Source organism: Sphaeramia orbicularis, chromosome 16, assembly GCF_902148855.1.
Source record: "Sphaeramia orbicularis chromosome 16, fSphaOr1.1, whole genome shotgun sequence".
NCBI lineage: Eukaryota > Metazoa > Chordata > Actinopteri > Kurtiformes > Apogonidae > Sphaeramia > Sphaeramia orbicularis.
The window spans coordinates 57090830-57116553 of record NC_043972.1 but is presented as its reverse complement, the minus strand read 5'-3'; the positions used below and the strand labels follow the sequence as shown (position 1 = coordinate 57116553).

The window sequence follows — 25724 nt, the reverse complement described above, 5'->3', positions numbered from 1 at the left end:
TGGATGTACTACTACTACAAATACAAGTATTAACGGTGGTTATACTACAAATACAAGTATTAACTGTGGCTGTACTACTACTACAAATACTAGTACTAACGGTGGATATACTACTACTACAAATACAAGTATTAACAGTGGATATATTACTACTAGAAATACACATTAACAGTGGACGTACTACCACTACTACTACAAATACAAGTATTAACAGTGGATATACTACTACTACCAATACAAGTACTAAAAGTGGCTATACTACTCCTACAAATACAAGTATTAACAGTGGATATACTACTACTACCAATACAAGTACTAACAGTGGATATACTACTACTACCAATACAAGTACTAACAGTGGATATACTACTACTACAAATACAAATATTAACAGTGCATATACTACTACTACAAATACAAGTACTAACAGTGGATATACTACTACTACTACCAATACAAGTACTAACAGTGGATATACTACTACTACAAATACAAATATTAACAGTGGATATACTACTACTACCAATACATGTACTAACAGTCGATATACTACTACTACCCATACAAGTACTAACAGTGACGATACTACTACTACAAATACAAGTATTAACAGTGGATATACTACTACTACCAATACAAGTACTAAAAGTGGATATACTACTACTACCAATACAAGTACTAACAGTGGATATACTACTCCTACAAATACAAGTATTAACAGTGGATATACTACTACTACCAATACAAGTACTAAAAGTGGATATACTACTACTACCAATACAAGTACTAACAGTGGATATACTACTACTACAAATACAAATATTAACAGTGCATATACTACTACTACAAATACAAGTACTAACAGTGGATATACTACTACTACCAATACAAGTACTAACAGTGGATATACTACTACTACTACCAATACAAGTACTAACAGTGGATATACTACTACTACAAATACAAATATTAACAGTGGATATACTACTACTACCAATACATGTACTAACAGTCGATATACTACTACTACCCATACAAGTACTAACAGTGACGATACTACTACTACAAATACAAGTATTAACAGTGGATATACTACTACTACCAATACAAGTACTAACAGTGGATATACTACTCCTACAAATACAAGTATTAACAGTGGATATACTACTACTACCAATACAAGTACTAAAAGTGGATATACTACTACTACCAATACAAGTACTAACAGTGGATATACTACTCCTACAAATACAAGTATTAACAGTGGATATACTACTACTACCAATAAAAGTACTAACAGTGGATATACTACTACTACCAATACAAGTACTAACAGTGGATATACTACTACTACAAATACAAATATTAACAGTGCATATACTACTACCACAAATACAAGTACTAACCGTGCATATACTACTACTACCAATACAAGTACTAACAGTGACGATACTACTACTACAAATACAAGTATTAACAGTGCATATACTACTACCACAAATACAAGTACTAACCGTGCATATACTACTACTACAAATACAAGTATTTCCAGTGGATGTACTACTACTGCAAATACAAGTATTAACAGTGGATGTACTACTACTACAAATACTAGTACTAACGGTGGATATACTACTACTACAAATACAAGTATTAACAGTGGATGTACTACTACTACAATACAAGTATTAACGGTGGTTATACTACAAATACAAGTATTAACAGTGGATGTACTACTATTACAAATACAGGTATTAACAGTGGATGTACTACTACTACAAATACAATTATTAACAGTGAATAAACTACTACTACAAATACACATATTAACAGTGGACGTACTACTACTGCCACAAATACAAGTATTAACAGTGGATGTACTACTACTACCAATACAAGTACTAACAGTGGATGTACTAGTACTACCAATACAAGTACTAACAGTGGATATACTACAAGTACAAATACAAGTATTAACAGTGGGTATACTACTACTACAAATACAAGTATTAACAGTGCATATACTACTACTACTACAAATACAAGTACTAACAGTGGATATACTACTACTACAAATACAAGTACTAACAGTGGATATACTACTACTACCAATACAAGTACTAACAGTGGATATACTACTACTACAAATACAAATATTAACAGTGCATATACTACTACGACCCATACAAGTACTAACAGTGACGATACTACTACTACAAATGCACATATTAACAGTGCATGTACTACTACTACAAATACAAGTACTAACAGTGGATATACTACTACTACCAATACAAGTACTAACAGTGACGATACTACTACTACAAATACAAGTATTAACAGTGCATATACTACTACCACAAATACAAGTACTAACCGTGCATATACTACTACTACAAACACAAGTATTTCCAGTGGATGTACTACTACTGCAAATACAAGTATTAACAGTGGATGTACTACTACTACAAATACTAGTACTAACGGTGGATATACTACTACTACAAATACAAGTATTAATAGTGGATGTACTACTACTACAAATACAAGTATTAACGGTGGTTATACTACAAATACAAGTATTAACAGTGGATGTACTACTACTACAAATACAGGTATTAACAGTAGATGTACTACTACTACAAATACTAGTACTAACGGTGGATATACTACTACTACAATTACAAGTATTAACAATGGATGTACTACTACTACAAATACAAGTATTAACAGTGGATATATTACTACTAGAAATACACATATTAACAGTGGACGTACTACTACTACTACTACAAATACAAGTATTAACAGTGGATATACTACTACTACCAATACAAGTACAAACAGTGGATATAGTACTACTACAAATACAAATATTAACAGTGCATATACTACTACTACAAATACAAGTACTAACAGTCGATATACTACTACTACCCATACAAGTACTAACAGTGACGATACTACTACTACAAATACAAGTATTAACAGTGCATATACTACTACTACAAATACAAGTACTAACAGTGGATATACTACTACTACCAATACAAGTACTAACAGTGACGATACTACTACTACAAATACAAGTATTAACAGTGCATATACTACTACCACAAATACAAGTACTAACCGTGCATATACTACTACTACAAACACAAGTATTTCCAGTGGATGTACTACTACTGCAAATACAAGTATTAACAGTGGATGTACTACTACTACAAATACTAGTACTAACGGTGGATATACTACTACTACAAATACAAGTATTAATAGTGGATGTACTACTACTACAAATACAAGTATTAACGGTGGTTATACTACAAATACAAGTATTAACAGTGGATGTACTACTACTACAAATACAGGTATTAACAGTAGATGTACTACTACTACAAATACTAGTACTAACGGTGGATATACTACTACTACAATTACAAGTATTAACAATGGATGTACTACTACTACAAATACAAGTATTAACAGTGGATATATTACTACTAGAAATACACATATTAACAGTGGACGTACTACTACTACTACTACAAATACAAGTATTAACAGTGGATATACTACTATTACCAATACAAGTACAAACAGTGGATATAGTACTACTACAAATACAAATATTAACAGTGCATATACTACTACTACAAATACAAGTACTAACAGTCGATATACTACTACTACCCATACAAGTACTAACAGTGACGATACTACTACTACAAATACAAGTATTAACAGTGCATATACTACTACTACAAATACAAGTACTAACAGTGGATATACTACTACTACCAATACAAGTACTAACAGTGACGATACTACTACTACAAATACAAGTATTAATAGTGCATATACTACTACCATGAAAAAAGGTGAACGACACGCACATCCAAAATTAGAGGTGTGCCGGATCCCAAAAAAGTAGAACGTGAGAAAAAATAAAGGAAGGTCCGCACAACCAGTGAGCTCCCAAACCATTTAATCGTGACGTTTCGGGCCAAGGCCCTTCATCAGACTGAGGACTGAAACTTACACAGGTGTTCTATATGTGGCGTCTAATCATAACACGTGACCTGCGTTACACGTCATAACAGAAAAAAATTATTAAAACTTTTCAAACATATGACCAATTGTAGATGATCAAGAGTCTTACATTTCAGAGTATCCACAAATACAAAATACACAGGTGTTTTATATGCAATGTCCGATCAAAATAGCACGGGACATGCAATAAACATCATCTTAGAAGATCAGAAAATAACTTGTAAAGCCTAATCATATGTGCAATCAATCATAAATCATGAAGTGTTACAAACGTCTGTAAATATACATGATTTTTAATGATCAAATTGCTTTGCACTCATATTTGTAAATAGATAATCAAATTTCTACAGGTCTACGTAGTTATACTGTCCATCTGAATGTGGTGACAAGCACCACAGCATGTGTGCACGGTTCTTATTAACAAAAATACAAGAACAGATTTACAAGAGCAAAAACAAAAGAAAAATTCTTTTAAAAAAGGTTTATATTGGGCAACGTTGAGATACATCCAAATAGACATCTAAACTGCAGTGTTGGAGTGAGGATATATATACTACATACACTGGAGTGAAGTGGTCTATGTGAAGATTAATTTTAGGAACGTGTGAGAAGTTGTGAAGAGTCTATAAAAATGGTCTAAGATCAAATTCTTCATTAAGGCCTTTAGGGCTAAGTGTGTCTAAGGTGTAAATCCAAAAAGCCTCCCGTTGGAGTAACAAGCGGTTGATATCTCCCCCTCGGCTGGGCACACTGACTTTTTCTATGCCACAGTATTTAAGCATGCTGACATTGTGTTGTGCTTGTGTGAAATGTATGGCCACTGGGTTCTTTGTGTCTTTGTTACGTATGTTTGATCTGTGTTCTGAGATCCTGGTTTTCAAATGCCTACTGGTTTTTCCAATGTAGGCTAGTCCACATGGACATTTTAACATGTAAATTACGTTTCTTGTGTTACAGGTTATTATTCCTTTGATTTTGTAGGATTTGCCAGACCTAGGATGAGTGAAGGTCTGTGTTTTATGTGTAAAATTACACTGAGTGCAGTGGCCGCATCTATAGCTACCATGTGGTATAGTTTGTAAAAAATGTGGCTGAGTCAAGGGAGGTAAATAAGCCCGAACCAGCATGTTACTCAAATTAGGTGGTCTTTTGAAAACCACTCGTGGTGGTGCAGAAAAGTCTTTTAGGTTCGGATCTGATTGTATTATGTGCCAGTGTTTATTGATAATCTGTATAAAGTCTTTGCCCAAGGGTGAGTATTGTATGATACAGTTGATTTTGGACTCTGTTTTTTTAGTTTTTCTAAGTTGAAGACATTGATTCTGAGTCTTTTGGTCAAACCTTTTTCGTGCTTCTGAAATCCATTCCTCTTTATACTGTCTTTGTTGGAACCGCTTTGTCGGATCCTCTGCTTGAGTCTTATAATCAGAGTCAGAGCTGCATATGCGGCGGATCCGGTTAAATTGGGAAATGGGTAAGCTTCTCTTCAGAGGTGTAGGGTGAAACGATTCACCATGTAAAATAGAGTTCCTGTCAGTGCTTTTCCGATATAAATTGGTGTACAGTTTGTTTGAGTCTTTGTACACGAGAATGTCTAAAAAGTTCATCTTCTGCATATCATATTCCATGGTAAATCTTAGGTGTCTGTTGTTTTTGTTCATAAACTCATGAAAGTCCTTGAGTTGTGACTCAGTTCCGTTCCAAATAAAAAATATGTCGTCTATATACCTCTTCCAGTTGTTGATGTAATGCAGATGTGGATTGTCTCTTGGATTGAAGACCACATGATGTTCGAAATATCCACAGAAGAGTGAAGCAAAACTGGGAGCCATCTTGGAGCCCATGCTGGTCCCAGAAATCTGGAGATAAAAGTCAGATTCAAACATAAAGAAGTTTGAGGTCAGCACTATTTCAATTAAGTCTACAATACATTCCGTGGTGGGTGAGCAGTCGTCTCGTTGATTTAAAAAGAATTTAGTGGCTTGTAATCCTCCTTTGAATGGGACATTTGTGTATAATGATTCAATGTCCATAGTCACTAAGAAACATCCATTTGGGACCACCAAGGTCTGTATCATTTTGATGAACTCCATAGAGTCTTTTATGTCTGATGGTAATGATGTCACTAGAGGCTGTAGAAAATAATCCACAAATGCTGATATTTTCTCTGTGAGTGAGCCTATTGCTGATACGATGGGCCTCCCTGGTGGGACATCTGTGTATTTCGTATGAATCTTTGGAAGGATATACAGGACTGGAACGACAGGACATTCTACTGTCATGAGGGTGTATTCAGTTTTAGTGATGTCATTATTCTCCAGGAGGTGATCTAGTTTCATCTTTACTTTTTCTTTAAAGGTTAGAGTGGGATTATGGTCCAATTTCTTATAAAAAGTATCATTACTGAGTTGACGTTGTACTTCATTTACATATGCTGAGCGGTCCAAGATGACAATAGCGCCCCCCTTGTCGGCACTTTTAATGACGATTGAGTTGTCCTTTTTCAGAGATTCTAATTCCAGTCGTTGTTCTTTTGATAGATTGTGTGCCATTGTATATTGTCTTTTTTGTTTCAGGAGATGAGAGACATCATGCTCGACCAGTCTGCAGTATGTGTCGATGGAGGCATTGCGTTTGGAAGGTGGAATAAAAGTGCTTTTACCTCTAAACGGCGTCCGTGGTTCAGATTGAGAGGATGAGTTTGTGTGTTGGTTCACCCTTTCAGCGGTCTGGTCTGTAGTAACCATAGATTCAGTTCCTTGAATTGAAAAAACAGAGTTGTTGGATTTGTTACTGTAAAATTCTTTGAGCCTTAATGTGCGAAAGAATTTATTGAGATCTATAACAACATCAAAGTCTTTGCAGTGGGTGGTGGGGGAAAAGACAGTCCTCTTCCAACAAAGACAGTATAAAGAGGAATGGATTTCAGAAGCACGAAAAAGGTTTGACCAAAAGACTCAGAATCAATGTCTTCAACTTAGAAAAACTAAAAAAACAGAGTCCAAAATCAACTGTATCATACAATACTCACCCTTGGGCAAAGACTTTATACAGATTATCAATAAACACTGGCACATAATACAATCAGATCCGAACCTAAAAGACTTTTCTGCACCACCACGAGTGGTTTTCAAAAGACCACCTAATTTGAGTAACATGCTGGTTCGGGCTTATTTACCTCCCTTGACTCAGCCACATTTTTTACAAACTATACCACATGGTAGCTATAGATGCGGCCACTGCACTCAGTGTAATTTTACACATAAAACACAGACCTTCACTCATCCTAGGTCTGGCAAATCCTACAAAATCAAAGGAATAATAACCTGTAACACAAGAAACGTAATTTACATGTTAAAATGTCCATGTGGACTAGCCTACATTGGAAAAACCAGTAGGCATTTGAAAACCAGGATCTCAGAACACAGATCAAACATACGTAACAAAGACACAAAGAACCCAGTGGCCATACATTTCACACAAGCACAACACAATGTCAGCATGCTTAAATACTGTGGCATAGAAAAAGTCAGTGTGCCCAGCCGAGGGGGAGATATCAACCGCTTGTTACTCCAACGGGAGACTTTTTGGATTTACACCTTAGACACACTTAGCCCTAAAGGCCTTAATGAAGAATTTGATCTTAGACCATTTTTATAGACTCTTCACAACTTCTCACACGTTCCTAAAATTAATCTTCACATAGACCACTTCACTCCAGTGTATGTAGTATATATATCCTCACTCCAACACTGCAGTTTAGATGTCTATTTGGATGTATCTCAACGTTGCCCAATATAAACCTTTTTTAAAAGAATTTTTCTTTTGTTTTTGCTCTTGTAAATCTGTTCTTGTATTTTTGTTAATAAGAACCGTGCACACATGCTGTGGTGTTTGTCACCACATTCAGATGGACAGTATAACTACGTAGACCTGTAGAAATTTGATTATCTATTTACAAATATGAGTGCAAAGCAATTTGATCATTAAAAATCATGTATATTTACAGACGTTTGTAACACTTCATGATTTATGATTGATTGCACATATGATTAGGCTTTACAAGTTATTTTCTGATCTTCTAAGATGATGTTTATTGCATGTCCCGTGCTATTTTGATCGGACATTGCATATAAAACACCTGTGTATTTTGTATTTGTGGATACTCTGAAATGTAAGACTCTTGATCATCTACAATTGGTCATATGTTTGAAAAGTTTTAATAATTTTTTTCTGTTATGACGTGTAACGCAGGTCACGTGTTATGATTAGACGCCACATATAGAACACCTGTGTAAGTTTCAGTCCTCAGTCTGATGAAGGGCCTTGGCCCGAAACGTCACGATTAAATGGTTTGGGAGCTCACTGGTTGTGCGGACCTTCCTTTATTTTTTCTCACATATACTACTACCACAAATACAAGTACTAACCGTGCATATACTACTACTACAAATACAAGTATTTCCAGTGGATGTACTACTACTGCAAATACAAGTATTAACAGTGGATGTACTACTACTACAAATACTAGTACTAACGGTGGATATACTACTACTACAAATACAAGTATTAACAGTGGATGTACTACTACTACAAATACAAGTATTAACGGTGGTTATACTACAAATAGAAGTATTAACAGTGGATGTACTACTACTACAAATACAGGTATTAACAGTGGATGTACTACTACTACAAATAGTAGTACTAACAGTGGATATACTACTACTACAAATACAAGTATTAACAATGGATGTACTACTACTACAAATACAAGTATTAACAGTGGATATACTACTACTACAAATACACATATTAACAGTGGATGTACTACTACTACTACAAATACAAGTATTAGCAGTGGATATACTACTACTACAAATACAAGTATTAACAGTGGATGTACTACTACTGCAAATACAAGTATTAACAGTGGATATACTACTACTACAAATACACATATTAACAGTGGACATACTACTACTACTACAAATACAAGTATTAGCAGTGGATATACTACTACTACAAATACAAGTATTAACAGTGGATATATTACTACTACAAATACAAGTATTAACAGTGGATATACTACTACTACAACTACAAGTATTAACAGTGGATATATCACTACTACAAATACAAGTATTAACAGTGGATATACTACTGCTACAACTACAAGTATTAACAGTGGATATATTACTACTACAAATACAAGTATTAACAGTGGAGATACTACTGCTACAACTACAAGTATTAACAGTGGATGTACTACCACAAGGCAAGGCAAGGTAGATTTATTTGTATAGCACAATTTATACACAGGGCAATTCAGTGCTTTACAAAAATGGAAAAGATACAGGTTAAAAACACACAATTACAATTAAAACATAATCAATAAAACATAAATAATAATCAATTAAAACAAAGTAAAAAGGGAAGAGTGCAGATAAAGCCCTTTCAGTGTTTATATGCACAGTTGAACAAAGCCATTTTCAGCCTGGACTTAAACATTTTCACAGTCGAGGTCTGTCTCACAACATCAGGAAGACTGTTCCAGAGTTTAGCTGCATAGAACTGAAACACAGCTTCACCCTGTTTAGTCCTGACTCTGGGCACCAGCAAAAGACCAGTCCCTGAGGTTCTCAGGGTCCGAGATGGTTCATATGGGACCAACGTGTCACAGATGTACTTTGGAGCTAGACCATGGAGAGACTTATAAACGAGCAGAGCTGTTTTAAAGTCTATTCTCTGAGCCACAGGAAGCCAGGGCACAGATCTGAGCACAGGACTAATATGGTCTTACTTCCTGGTTCTAGTTAGGACCCCAGCAGCAGTGTTCTGGATGGACTGCAGCTTTCTGACAGCTCGTTTAGAGAGCCCAGTGAGAAGGCCGTTACAGTAGTCTTACCTGCTAGAGATAAATGCATGGATAAGTCTGTCTAAGTCTGGTTTAGACAGTAAACCTTTGATTCTGGCAGTGTTTTTGAGATGGTAAAAGGCTGATGATGTTATTGATTTAATGTGTCTGTTAAAGTTTAGGTCTGAGTCCATTATTACCCCTTGATTTCTAACTTGATTTTTAGCTTTTAGAGTAAGATATTCCAGATGACTGATGACACTTTCTCTGGGTTTTTGCGGGCCAAAGACAATGACTTCAGTCTTGTCTGAGTTTAGTTGGAGAAAGTTTGCATCCACACAGTGATCTGTTGGAGGCGGTCACAGAGTGAGTCCACAGGCCCATGTTCATCTGCTGTCAGCCAGATGTAAATCCGAATGTCATCTGCATAGTTATGGTCGGACACGTTATTACTGTGTATTAACTGGCCCAGGGGCAACATGTAAAGACTGAACAAGAGGGGTCCTAGGATGGACCCCTGGGAGACCCTACAGGTCACTGCCATTTGGTTTGACACACAGTTTTCGATTTGAACAAAGTACTTCCTGTCCTCAAGGTAGGACTTGAACCATTTCAGGGCAGGACCACAGATGCCTACCCAGTCCTCTAACCTCTGTAACAGGATCACAAGAACGACTGTGTCAAATGCAGCACTCAGATCCAGCAGGACTAAGACTGTTACTTTACCTTTTTTGTGTTCAGATGGATGTCATTTGTCACTTTGATCAGAGCAGTCTCAGTGCTGTGATGGGGCCTGAGACCTGACTGGAAATCATCAAAGCAGTTGTTCAATAGAAGAAAGTCAGAGAGCTGTTGGTAAACTACTCTATCAAGGACTTTACCAAAAAATTGCAGATTTGATATGGGCCGATAGTCGTTCAGTACTGTTGCATCAAAATTACTCTTCTTTAAGAGAGGCCTAATGACAGCAGTTTTCAAGGCCCTGGGAAATGTTCCAGATTGAAGTGAAATGTTAACTAAATGAGTGAGCTGGGGTAACAAACTGGTCAGCACAGACTTTAGAAATCTAGTGGGCAACTCGTCGAGGCAACATGTGGCTGAAGTCAAACTGGAGACGGTCTCTGGGACTGTTTTGTCGGTGACAGGTGTGGAGTGTGTCAGCTCTAGGTGTCTGGAAGGCTGCAGTGGTAACAGGGTTGTGGAATTAATTGAGTGTTTAATGCCCTGAACCTTCTCAGTAAGGAATGTTGCAAACTAATTGCACTTCGATGTGGAAACTAGTGCTGTGCACATTAAAGGGCTGTGATCTGAGATCAGAATATTATGGTATGTCACATCAACAGCATATGGCATTAACGAGAAAGTAATCTATCCTGCTGTATGAGTTATGCATTGGTGAGTAAAAGGAGCATTCTCTGCCAGTCAGATTAGTGACTCTCCAAATGTCAGACAAATTAATATTATTGATGAATGTATTCAGAAAGACACTCAAATGACTTCTCTCTATTCTGCGGGTGGAAGATCTATCTAAATACGGGTCTATGTTTTGGCATTTTGATGTGCAGGTTGAACGTATCCACCTCAGATTTGGTCAAATTGGATTCAATATGTCCAAGTTGGTGACCTTACGTGACATCATAGGATCATGGCAGTGCAATGAGTTCTGAAGTTTTGTCATGAAACAAGTAATTGTTGGAACTCATTTGTACATTGTCGAATCTGCATCAATTTTCACATGTAGAATAAGAGAATTGAGTTTTTAAATGTTTGAATATGTCCTATTAATTATCTAACTAGTTAATTTTGTCTGTCTGCTTAATCTGGTTTGAAAGGGATGTGTTTGTTGTGTTCCATTCCATTGCATTTCAGTGACCACCTCTTCTGTTTCTTTGTGTTTTGATGTAGAGAGAAGACAAAGGTGGATTTAAAGTGAAACCTAAAAGTTGTTTCTGGACAAAGATCACCTGATTCCAGCAAACATGGATGGAAGACCCACCTGTGACCAGTGTGGAAAGACTTTCACCACAGCAAGTTACCTAAAAATCCACCAACGCAGTCACACTGGAGAAAGACCATATGAGTGTGACCAGTGTGGAAATACTTTCACCACAGCAAATTCCCTAAAAATCCACCAACGCATCCACACTGGAGAAAAACCATATAAGTGTGACCAGTGTGGAAATACTTTCACCACAGCAAGTTACCTAAAAATCCACCAACGCACCCACACTGGAGAAAGACCATATGAGTGTGACCAGTGTGGAAAGATTTTCACCGCAGCAAATTCCCTAAAAATCCACCAACGCATCCACACTGGAGAAAGACCATATACCTGTGACCGGTGTGGAAAGACTTTCACCACAGCAAATCACCTAAAAATCCACCGACGCATCCACACTGGAGAAAAACCGTATGAGTGTGACCAGTGTAATAAGAGTTTCACCGAAATGAATGGGCTTAAACGTCACCAACACATTCACACTGGAGAAAAACCATATAACTGTGACCAGTGTGGGAATGCTTTCACCACAGCAAATAACTTAGAAATCCACCAACGCATCCACACTGGAGAAAGACGATATAACTGTGACCAGTGTGGAAAGGCTTTCACCCAGGCAAGTTCCCTAAAAATCCACCAACGCATCCACACTGGAGAAAGACCATATTCCTGTGACCAGTGTGAAAAGACTTTCACCGCAGCAAATCACCTAAAAATCCACCGACGCATCCACACTGGAGAAAAACCATATGAGTGTGACCAGTGTGGAAATGCTTTCACCACAGCAAGTGACCTAAAAATCCACCAACGTATCCACACTGGAGAAAGACCATATAACTGTGACCAGTGTGGGAAAACTTTCACCATAGCACGTTACCTAAAAAAACACCAACGCATCCATACTGGAGAAAAACCATATGCCTGTGCCCAATGCGGAAAGAGTTTCACCCAAATGAATGTGCTTAAATGTCACCAACGCATCCACACTGGGGAAAAACCTTATAACTTTGACCAGTGTCGAAAGTCTTTCACCAAAGCTAATCACATAAAAATCCACCAACGGACCCACACTGGAGAGAGACCCAAGTCCATCCCATAATTTCACACCCACAACCCAAATCCATCAACACTTCACATCTGTCCTCGCTTTAGTCCATTCACAAATATACAAATCTCTGAAATTATATTTACTCTGTCTTAATCGAAAGAAATCTTGAATGCTTTTTGGAATAATATTATTTTTTACTTTATAAATTGTTTACACAATCCTGCAATACTAAAGGTTTCAAGTGGAATAAATTAATTATTGGTTGCTTCAAAATATCCTACATTATTACTTACTTTATTAATAATTAGGTATGTTATCAGTACAGGTTCAGTTATTGTCAGGTTTATATCAGTGAAATATGACTTTGTCCTTATTTGATGTGTTTGTGAGATGTATCTTATGGTAAATGGCAGATGAAGTTTGACTTTGAATCTTGCTCTAGGTCATGCAAAAAGGCTCTGTACTTTTCTTAATGCTATTGTAACACTGTTGACCTCAATATAAAAAACAAAGTGAAAATGTATGAGAAGAAAAAACAAAAGAAATTAAATGTTATAAGTTCTTTGCTTGATGAGTGTTTTTGATTTGCAAATCTAAGTTGTATTCTGATTTATACTTTGTGTATTTTCACTTTTGAAAAGGTCAGGTTCAGCACAATCTGCCTTTTTTGCAATGTGGAAATTTTTTGTGGTTAAGGTGAGCTGAGTGTAATCTTAATTATGAACTTGGAAACTTACTGTGGTCAAGAAATGCTGGCCTCCCTGCGCAAATGTTCGACCAAGGCATGACCCTTGATCAAACTGTCAAATGCATAAGTGCTATTTTACAGATTTTGCAGATGTCCAATACACTTGTTAAACTTAAAGTGAACTTTCAAGTGGGTGTGTGTTCAGAGTGATTGATGTTGACGTGTTTTGCTTGACATGTGTACTGACGCATTTTACCCAGCAATTGTTAACCAATCATATGTGTTTGTTGAACTTATGTAACTGAATATGGGAGTAACTAAACATGGGAGTCTTCAAAGAGCCACTAAAGACTATAAAATGTAATGGAGAAGATTGTTATGTGTTAGACGAATAGTGTGTTTGATGGGATACTAGTGGTAAACTGCCTTCTCTGACAACTCACAGTTTTTGGATTTTTGTGAATCATTGCTGTTTTCAATAAACCACATTCTGAGTTAACCTTTTTTAAACTTTAATCTTGCCTGTTGGTGGATTTTTTTCGTTATTCTCCTGTTGTGTTTTTCCATCGGCAGCTTAAAGTGGTAAGTTTCTTTACCATATTAGTTAACCCCCATCGCTTGGAAGCCCGGCCTCTGGGCGGACCTCAATTTTAACGCGGTATCTGAGCAGGATAGAGAACACTGGCAGTCATGCACTTTTCAGGCACGTAAAGTTAAGCCCAGGGCACAGTGAAGATAGTTACCTGGTGTTAAAATATAAAGGTATCTGGGGCAGTAATCCATTAACTAATATTATTGTAGTTTGTTGTGGTTATTGTGCAGCATGCTTAACATGTCATCATGTGCATCACTGAGTGTTCTTTAAGTCTCATTAAAGCATAGACTTAGAAATTCAAATAATGCTGAAATTCAAATAATGCTTAAGTTGAAATAATGCTGAAATTGAAATAATGCTGGAATTCAAATGCTGAAATTCATCAGACTCCTGCTCTCCAGGAGGCAGAGATTCAAGCACAACCTCTTGATTTTTTCTCCATTTTTCATGGTTATCATCATGTAATTGTCTTCTGTGGATCTCCTTGGGGGAAGTTGTGAATTTTGAGGAAAATCAAAGTCTGTGATTTGAACTGTTCTGTTTTTTACAAGTGGACACCTAGTGCTGTCATCAGTCAGGTTTGGCCACAGTGCAGGATCATCAGTGACAACTGGAGGACCTTCCTTTGTTGATAATTCAGGTGCAGGTGAGGAGGTGGTTTAGGAAGTGCAGGCTGGGACATCCTCTTGGGTTTCCTCAAAGGACTCCCCATAATCTACGCTGAATAAGACCATAATGATCAGCCTAATTATTACCATTTTAAATCATCCAAATTAGACATTATATTAGACTGGATAAATACTTTATTAAACCATAAAAACTCAAACACACACCATGGACCAAAACCATCTACTGATCTAAAATGTTAAACCCTTACTGATCCACTAATCTTAATACATGTAAATAATTGGTGTAAAATGCAGTTTGTCGTCTTTTCATGGTCATCAGATATGACCCATTTGGACATTTAGAGGCTCTGTAGTTACCGTGGAAACACCATCATCTTCCACAGTATTGATTCACCAGTAAAACCCATGGAGTTGAATAAATGACAGTGGATGAACACACTGGGTTTATGTTTAATCAATGATATTTTTGCTGAAAACATAACTTTTCCCCAAATTTGTTCTAACATCAACATCTGCATGATCAGTGAATTAAATATAGGAAAATACATGATTTACACTGAAAAAACTTCCAATAAAAAGGGTAATATAACAATAAATGGTGATGAATCACTTAAGAAAGTTTATAAATAGGGAAAAATCTATTTGGGAACTGACACAAAAGTATCAGTGGGTCTTTATGGGTTAATCCCAAATTAGGAAATTGCTTTTTTGCAGCAGCAGTAAGTATAGTAAGAAACAGAAATATAATAGAAGCACACAATAAAGAATAAATATACACCCAATAAAATGAAATAATTGATAAATAACACACAAACCTTTATCTCTAGAGGTTGTGGCAACTTTGTGAGTAGACACAGTCAGGAATTTAAGCAAAGCATCGAATGAAAAAAGGTAACACCAGTGGTGTAGTCTACGTGATACGCAGGTGTACACTGTATACCCACTAGAATAGGTTCCAAATTTCTGTATAACCACTGAAAATTGCGCAAAGATACATGTCAGCATGGTTTATGACATACTTTCACTTTCCTGTTCATAAATTTGCCTACGAAGCGGACACTTTTGGACCATAGGGGCTTCTGTCAGGTGTGACGTAGAACCGACGTGAACTGATAAGGAATCACTGAATGTGTATGGAGGGCACGAGTCAACTACTTGAACTGGTCTAACAGCGTTTCCACGTTTGTTTCCTGTATCTGCGCTCTCTTTACTAAAGAATCCAATCTAAGGCCATACACAGCAGCTTTACCTGATGGTAGGGAAGGGGAGGAGCCTGCTGACGCTACGGCCTACAGTAACCGCTATTGGAACAGCAGGTGATTGGCACATTGAATTATATCTAAAACTAGCAACTGGTGGTTTAGATGAAAAGAAGGAGGTGCAGCTGCTGCTGCTCTGTATGTATGTGTGTGTGTGTGTGTGTGTGTGTGTGTGTGTGTGCATGCGTGCGTGCGTGCGTGTGTGTGTGTGTGCGTTGTAGATGAGAACTGGACTGGGCTGTGAATTTAAAAACAGGCATCCTTGGTTAGAGTGGAAAAACGGAAAGTTAGCTAAATACTAGACAGCATTTAAAGCTGATAGAAACCATTTAAATGTACAAAGTTAACGCTATATTCAAATGTCAATATACTGTACATAAAATACAATAAAAGTCAGAACTAAAATCATACATAAAACACTAAATAAGAACATACATATAAAGCATCACCATTATCTGAGAAGGAACTAAAAGTATAACTACAATGTTCCTTAAAAGCATCTCAAAGCAAACCCCAATTCAATCGATTAGAAAAACATCTATACCAGATTTATCCTTTTCCCATTCATTTAAAATGACTTTGAATGTTTGAAAACAGACCAGTTCCTTTAGTTTTATCTCCTTCTGTAGATTGTTCCAGAAAGTGGGAGCAGAAAATTTGAAAGCTTGCTATCCCAGTTCAGTTGAGACTTTTGGAACTCGTAGAGATAACAGATCCTGGGACCAGAGAATGTAATTACCTCTGCCAAGGAGGTTATGTCTTTTCGGTGTTGGTTTGTCTGTCTGTCTGTCTGTCTGTCCATGTGCAAGATAATTCAAAAAGTTACAGACGGATTTGGATGAAAATTTCAGGAAATTTTGATACTGGCACAAGGAACAAATGATTGAATTTTGGTGGTTGTCATATCAGTCCCCGGACTTCTGTCTGTCTTGTCTGTCATTTCCTGTTTTATTTTGTTAAGTTCTCCTCTTGTGTCATGTCTGGTGTCTTTGCTTCCCTTCCCTGATTGTTCCACCTGTGGTTCATTACCTGTCCCCGTCCTGATTTGTTCCACCTGTGTCTCGTTGTCTTCCCTCCCTTTTGTGTATATAAGCCCTGTGTTTTCCCCTGTTTGTCGCCAGTTCGTATTCGCCTTGTGTGTCAACTTACCAGCGTTTCTTCGGATTCTGTTTGTCTGCCTGCCTGTCTGTTTTTGACCCGGATTGTTTCCTCGGCGCCAGAGTTTTTGCCTGTCCCCTGTCTGTGCTTCTGCCTCAGTGTCCACTCCTGTGTTTGACCTTTTTGCCTTTTCCCAATGTCCTGTTGCCCGTCTGCTAGCCTCTCTGTGTATGACCTGGTCTGTCTCCTGACTCTCCTTTGTTTTCCCCTAGCCGGTTTCACCTCGTGTGCTCCCGACCCGGGCCGTGGGCCTTCTCATTCGGGTTCGGACCCCGTGATGAATCCACTAAGCAGTTTTACTGAAGACTCCTCCATAACCTTTTTGTGTGAACTGTATTTTCTGACTGTATTTAATAAACACAATTACATTGTATTTTCGTCTGTGGGTCTTGCATTTGGGTTCAGTCCTCGTACTACCAGTCATTACAGTGGTGATCAGGGTTGGAGGGTGGGGGGGGCACCGGGGCCCACTAATCTGCCTTGGCGGAGGTCTGTGCTCTACGAGTGCTTCTAGTTATTAAAGTCTTTCCAACAGATGTAGACCAGCAAATATGATGGAAGCAGAAATAAAATACATTTATAGAAAAAAGAATACCAGTGTTTAAAACTATTAGTTACTATGGATGACTAGGATTAGTTATTATGGATCTCATTTTGTGGGAAATGAAAAACAAAATCTAAATGAAATAAAATAAATAAAATTACAAAATACAATAAAACCAATCAGTGGTGAGGGTCAGCGACACCTCCAGGCCTTTGTACATTTAATGAGCCATTATGTAGGTCATTATCTGGACGATGGTGAAACTTGCGTGGCACAGATGTTCGGACTGCATTAGTAGGAGACGGGTGGTGGTGTAGACCCCCACCCCCGTTTGAGAGAAGGCTGTTCCATTTGCACACAGATGGGTTCCTTCAGTCCTCTCCCAAACCATCCGTCTTCCCTCTCCAGGATGTGGACGTTCTCATCCTCCAGTGTGTGTCCTTGGTTCTTGAGGTGAAGGTAAATGTTGGACCGTGCGTTTGTGGAACAGCTGTTTAGTTTCTCCTATAACAGATCACTACATTCAACTGCATAAACCACATGGATCAGCTTCGTGCATTCCTGTGTTTTGTCCTTTGGGTGGTCCAGTCTCTGTCAGTGTTCCTGGGCTTGAAATGCACAGGGATGTTGTGTTTGGAGAAAATCCTTCGGATCCTCTCAGACTCCCCCTCCACGTATGGCTCATACATACAAAGGCCCAGAGGTGTCGGTGACCCCCCACGACTCACAACAGGACTCATGTGAGCTCTCAAGGTAATGTCCATCTGGAGAGGATCAGTAACCGGCTCCTGCACCAACATTCTGAGAACTGAAGAAGCCTCTTGGATGAGAGGGGAAACACTTTCAGACCAAGAACCAAGTCCAGTTACTTCAGATTCAACCTTTCAAGGAGCTGAATTTGCATTTCAACAGGTTTGACTCTGTCCCCACTCCGGCCCCCACCCATTCATGTCCCTCCTCACACCAATCCAGAATGGTAGCCCCCCCACCCCACTGTGACCGTCGACACTTCAGCTCCACTCACCCCTCCAGAACGATGCCTCCCCCCTGCTGATACCACCATCACCTCTGCCACTCACACACCTATCTACACCCCCCACAGGGGAGTTTCCCACCCCCCTCGTCCCCTCACTGTGATAGGATGCAATATGATTCACACCCAAATCATGACACAAAGCAATTAAGCAGATTCTGATCCAACACATTCATTCTGGTAAAAAAAAATATGCAGTACAATTCAATTAGCTTGATTATTTATTTATCAAACAAGACCATGACTTTTCACAAAGTGACTTTTGTGTAATTTCAGAACACATGCCTCACATACAGTCAGTGAAAAAGTTTGGACTTTGTTTCCAAAGTCGTTTCTCTGTATGTTTCTAACACTCAACTTCCTGCTCCCTCGCCAAATCCATTTGTAATGTGATGTATTTGTAATGTAGGTAAAACAGAAAAAGGTTCTGTTACTTTAAGAGACACCTGTACAAGTATTCTGGGATGTGCTGTTATTTTATCTTTGGGTTCGACCAGTAGTTGTTGGAGTTTTGTTTGTGGTTTGGTTTCAGTAAAGGATAGTGGATAGTTCTTTAATTATTTCTGCCAGATGTTCATTCATCCATTTTGTGAACTGCTTACTCATTGTGAGGAGCTTTTCCTGGTTATCAGTGGTCAAAGATGGAACAGCCTGGACTGTCACCGTAGCTGACAAACACAAACAACCATTCATACCTACGTCTGATTCACACAGAGCCATGAACCTTATGGTGCGTGTGTTTGGACGGTGGGAGGACCAGAGTACCTGCACAGAGCCACGCACTGATGCCAAAAAGATTTAGCAACTTTTCAGAATACCCAACAACAAATTTTGCTACTTTTCAAACTTGTTTGAAAACATTTAGCATCCAAAGTGCTGTATAATTTTCATCTAATTACCAATTAAAGCTATACCGTATGATGTGGCATTTTTACACTTTTCTTTTGTCATCTTAAAATGCTCCTAATAAGCATGTGTCAAACTAAAATGTAAAAGAAATCCACCAGGTTTTGAAACTCAAAAATGTTTAATTCTCATATAGTTCTGATAAAAGTCTGACCAATCATTTTAGTCGGTCTGAATGAAATAATTGGTCGAACCTGGCTGAGCCTCCTGTCAATCATCCATTACGTTTGTCTGTCCGTTAGTGTGCAACATAACTCAAAAAGTTATGGGCAGATTTTGATGAAATTTTCAGGGTTTGTTGGAAATGGGCCCCCCCCGTGGGCCCCCCCACCCCCGATCACCACCAAAATTTAATCATTTCTTCCTTATCCCATTTCCAACAAACCCTGAAAATTTCATCCAAATCTGTCCATAACTTTTTGAGTTATGTTGCACACTAAGGGACAGACAAACAAACAAACAGACAGACAGACAAACAAACCCTGGCAAAAACATAACCTCCTTGGCGGAGGTAATCACCTACAGAGGAACTTGTAAGGGAGATAAAAGAACTTATTTTTAGACAATAGATCTAGAAAATCTTATTTCAAGAAATCTTACTAAGATAATTTTCCCTTGTTCCATTGGCAGATTTTTTTGGTGAATTGAGCAAAAAAAAAAAATCTTGAATTAAGCAAAAAAAAATCTGCCAATGGAACAAGTGAAAATGATCTTACTAAGATTTCTTGAAATAAGATTTTCCAGATCTATTGTCTAAAACCAAGTTCTTATATCTCACTGAAAAGTTACTCTTTACGTGATTTTTGTCTTATTACCTCCGCCAAGGAGGTTATGTTTTTGCCAGGGTTTGTTTGTTTGTTTGTCTGTTTGTTTGTCTGTTTGTTTGTCTGTCCGTTAGTGTGCAACATAACTCAAAAAGTTATGGACAGATTTTGATGAAATTTTCAGGGTTTGTTGGAAATGGGATAAGGAAGAAATGATTAAATTTTGGTGGTGATCGGTGGAGGGGGGGCCCACGGGGGGGGGGGGCCACTGATCAGCCTTAGTGGAGGTCTGCGCTCTCCGAGTGCTTCTAGTTTGACTAGAAATGAGAAAAATACACCTGGTAAGATTTAGATTTTTGCAGGGTATTAACACACAAAAACTTCTACACATTACATCTTTATTTCCACTTCTATAGAAACTGAACATCAAAAGAAACTTATCACATATTCTATGTGATGCCATTTCACACCATTTTATTAAATATGAAAATAAATTCTTTCTTCTTCTTAAAAAAAAACATTCAATTAACAAACAAAATGTAACAAACAACAAAACAGTGGATGAGTATCCAGAGGATAATGTAAAATATGACAAAGGGGAGTTCAACAAGTTCAGCAAGTCAAAGATCTCAATCCCATTGAACATCTGTGGGATATTCTTGGTAGATCCGTGTATGCTCGGCGTTCAGCACCTGGCAACCGCCAGATGCTCATCCAGGCCCTTCAGGAAGAGTGGGACAACATCCCCCAGATAGGATCAAGAGGTGAATCCAGAGTATGTGCAGAAGGTGCACAGCCTGTGTTAGGGCTCAGGGAGGACACACCCAGTATTGAGAACATTGGTCTGGACCATTTGGTCAATCTTTGACTTGCTGTGGATTAATAATGTTGCTTGTTGCTAAATGTGAACTTTGTAATTGTTGGTTATTCATTTTCATATGCCCTTTTGGAAGTTTGAGGCCCTGCCCCTCTATAGCTCTCTGCACGGCCCTGCACCTCAGGCTCCTGAAGTGTTTCCTTGAGGGCAGTAGGGCCTTCGCAGCCAGTTCTCAGCACTCAGGCCCTGATAATAATAAAATTAATAATAATAATAATAATAATAATAATAATAATACACTGAATTGGTTTTTCTTTACTTTCAATGATCAAACTAAATAAGTTTTTGCAGTGTTTTGTGATTCTGTAACTATTTAAAGAATCTGCCAACACTGGAGAGATATACGTTGACTGAACTCATAAACTGTGTGAAATCTGCAGATGCATATCTTTAATGTCCTACAGATTGGACAATGACTGGACTGATCAGGATCATCAGGCTTGTGACAGAATGGTTCAGGGAGAATCAGACATCATTTTCACACATGGATTCGCCTCCATAAAGTCCAGACTCTAATTTGGGATGTGATGAAGACTTGATGCAGCCGTCCGATTCTCCATCATCAATAATCCAAAATGAATGCAACTGTGGATGGAACAAATATTATGAACCTTATTGTGACACTACATAAGCATTATGTGGTAAAAAAGATGTGACAGTGAATGTCTCCTGTAATCCAAACCAAAGCTGGTGCAGTCAAATATTACATATGTACAAACAGTACACGTGGTCACGTGGTGGAACTTTTTCAGTGGATTTGGTAGGAGTGTGGGGGACAGGAGGAAAGAAAGAGTACGAGGGCAGACAGGATGGGAGGGGGGAGGGGGGAACATGCATGTGTGTTTATGTGAGTCCTTGGAAAAGTTTGTGTGTGAGGATCAGAGACAGACAGAGGCCTTCTGTCCTTCAGTTCTGATCAGTTCACTCCCTCTGTGTCATGACCATGGAAAATGTTTGGAATGCAAAGGGAGGGAGCAGATTTAGGGAAGATCCAGCTGCTTTTCCTCAGCTCTCAGGGAAAACAATTTAACCAGAAAGACTTGATTTCTGCTTAATTTAGTTATAACTCAACTTTTGTTATAACTGGGCCTCAGCATTGAACTCCTCACTTCAGAGCAGATAAAGTATCTGATCTGATCTGATCTTGAACACAGGAGACCAGATGTAGACACACTGTCATCACAGGGTTACATAGAGCTGAGATCTGCTTGACTTAGAGTCAGAAAACACCAGCCCATTTTTCTTTGACCCAACCCACATAGCCCACAGGACCAGCCCATAGTTTGGAGATCAGCTTACAAGGACAAGAAAAGTGATGCAGGGATCCATTTTCTTTCCGGGTGGATCTTCAGTTCTGAGTTATGCCTATTTATGATCAGATCAAATCAAATTAAATTTATATAAAAACAATGAGAGCGAGGTGAATCCTGACTCATCCTTGGAGTTTCCAACAAAAGAACTCACTAACAGAGGACTGTGTCCAGGAGGATCAGCAGAGATCTGCTCCAGACAATTCTAAGGCCGGACTAACAACAAGGTAAGAAGAAAACCTGTGGATTTTGTAAATCACAATTTCAGTGATTGACTACTCTAAATTAAATCGTCTGTGAGTAGTAATTCTCTGATCTCTAAATAAACATTCTATCTATCTATCTATCTATCTATCTATCTATCTATCTATCTATCTATCTATCTATCTATCTATCTATCTATCTATCTATCTATCTATCTATCTATCTATCTATCTATCTATCTATCTATCTATCTATCTATCTATCTATCTATCTATCTATCTAATCTAATTTGTCTTTTTAATAAAAAATATCTTTGATCTTTGGCACACCAGCCTATACAACCACGACTGGCCCCACTGTCAATTATAGGGATTTCAATCCTGGACAAAACATGTAATAATCATTTCATTAGAAACTGTCTTACAGAAATTCTATTCCCTGAAAAACAAAAGAAAAACAATATATTACAAAAATTTGATGAATCTTCAGTTGATAAACTTAGAACAAAGTACATGAAATTCCCTGTACCCCCAAAGTTAAAGAAACACACTGTAAAATTATGAATAACATCTGTCCCTCTGAGGATTTGCTCAGGTCGCGGTTTGGCAGTGATGATAATATTTGTACATTTTGTGGTGATGACATTGAGACTACTGACCAGATACTTTTTTCATGTAATGTGGTGTATTTATTTTGGGTTGACATTAATAATTGGATAAAACAACAGATCCCAGCATTCTCCAATTCAATATCAACCTCTGATGTCATATTAGTATGATCCTCCAGAACAAAAACAATGAATTCTGCTGGAATGGTATTTTGTGAGTTGCCAAATTTTTTATTCAGAAAAAAAGAATTATGAAGTCATCCCCCAAGTTTATTGTTTTTATAAATGAATTCAAACTATACTTAAAGTCCCTGAAATCAATTGAAAACCTCAAAGCCACAAAATATTATAAAATGTTCAACAAATGTGCCATAGAAATCAATACTTGAGTTTCCCCCTTGTGCAATGGTTTACAATATTTATGTATTTTATTTTATGTATCATATATTATTTTAATTGTTATCAATTTTTATTTCAAGACTTCTTTTTCCTGATTTGTATTTGTATTCTAATTTAATATTTGTCAGTTGTTGATGTTCTTTTGCCTTGGGCAATGTATGCCTCACATGGAATGTGAAATTGCCACATTGAAAAAATTGGGAGTGTTATTTACTTCGGAAAACTTAGGAAAGTATTTGCACTTAGAATTGTGAGTAAATTCTACAAGGGTGATCATCTATAGGCACAACATGAGTCATAGAACTACAGAACACAGAACAGAAACCTGCTTTTAACGAATATTTACAACTTGTAAGGTAGCCCACCGTCACATGACTCAGTGACACTGTAAACTACCTGAGTCACATGACTCGGCACAAACTGCCCCCATTACGATCAGTGTGTCACGTTACAATCCTTTTTCTAACTTTTATTAATAGACAATATTTAAGTAACATTTACACAACATTTGACATATTTGTTCTGCAGTTTAAATTGCCTATTAAAACTTCCTTGGTATTTGTAGGTTCATGTGCACTGACTGTAACCTTTGAATATTATGTGAAAATACAGAATACAACTGACTGTGCCCACACAGTTTATTTATTACACGAAGGACATATTTAGTTTTACTTGAATATTCCAGTTCTCACCAATACTTACAATTAGAAAATAAAAATTGTGACAGCTAACTTAATAAATATTACTACACCAAAAAATATTTTTTTTTCAGTGCATGTTTGTTATGTACAAATTTGACAAAAAAAACCCTAAAAATTCCAATGAATGAGCATATGAGACCCTGACAATTATTTAATTTATTTTATTTTTATATATAATTGTGTTTTTTTTTTTTTTTTTTTTTTTTTGTATTTTATGTTATTTGGGTTTTGTTTTCTTTTATTTATTTTCTTTTATATTGCTTCATTTTGATTTCACTATTTATTTCCTTTTCCTTCATACAATTTTAGATTGTATTTTATTTTACTTCATTAGATTTTTATTTTATATTTTATTGTAATTTTATTTTTTTCCGTTTTGTTTTCATTTTTTATTTCATTTATTCAGCTCCACTTTCCTGTTTTAACTCATATATTAGTGGCTCCTCCATTAGTGAACACTGACTCCAAACAGTCATTTCCGGTCCAGATGTATAGGCGGAACCTTCAGACCCGGACCAGTTCCACCCGGGCCGCATTAGGGTGTCGGTTTCCTCCTCAGACCTAAACCGGACCAGTGTTGTTAAATTGGGGAAAAACTGAATCTGGAGACTTTTTTAAATCGTCTTGGCGAATTTTTTTTCTTTTTCGTAAGAGACTAGTGACAAATGTGTGTCCTTTTTCTGCTTCTGCTGCAGACTTTGATGGGATTTGGAGACTGGGACGTGAAAGCACGGATCGTCCTGCACAGTAAGTGATCTCTATCATCGTAAAACGTTGGTAAAAGTGGGTCCAGTTCCAAGTACCCCGACCTCACCAAAAACTACAATGTGACGTCATCACAACAATAGCGGCGCACAGTGTGGAAGTTCACAATGAAAAGAAACTTGACAATGTCTAATCAGCTCCTCCGTCATTTGGCCTCTTCCATCTGGTTTGCGTATATGAGAACACTGGACTGTCCACAGTCCAAATGCCTCCTCAGTATCAAAGCAAATAGGAGCTTAGATCTGCCATCTCCATGTTTGTAGTTTCTGTTCAACGTGGATCACCTGGAATACTTTGAGGTGGGATGGAGTTCAGTCCAAGTCAGATA

General features: G+C 37.6%; 4 protein-coding genes across 8 annotated transcripts in view; 3 read left to right on the top strand and 1 right to left on the bottom strand.

The window, feature by feature from the left end:
- Positions 1-25724, top strand: part of LOC115435836 (uncharacterized) — a 1131008-nt gene that overhangs the window by 330419 nt on the left and 774865 nt on the right. The window lies entirely within an intron of this gene.
- Positions 1-25724, bottom strand: part of LOC115436331 (zinc finger protein 658B-like) — a 763626-nt gene that overhangs the window by 197937 nt on the left and 539965 nt on the right. The window lies entirely within an intron of this gene.
- The window catches only part of LOC115436291 (zinc finger protein 239-like), an 887505-nt gene that overhangs the window by 362981 nt on the left and 498800 nt on the right, over positions 1-25724 (top strand). The gene's annotated exons all lie outside the window — the stretch shown is intronic.
- LOC115436319 (zinc finger protein 420-like) overlaps positions 11962-25724 on the top strand; it is a gene marked incomplete at its 5' end in the record, with an annotated part of 47107 nt that continues 33344 nt past the window's right edge. Inside the window, one exon of the mRNA XM_030159165.1 lies at positions 11962-12681. Coding sequence (XP_030015025.1) covers positions 11962-12681 — 720 coding nt within the window. The remainder of the gene's footprint in view (positions 12682-25724) is intronic.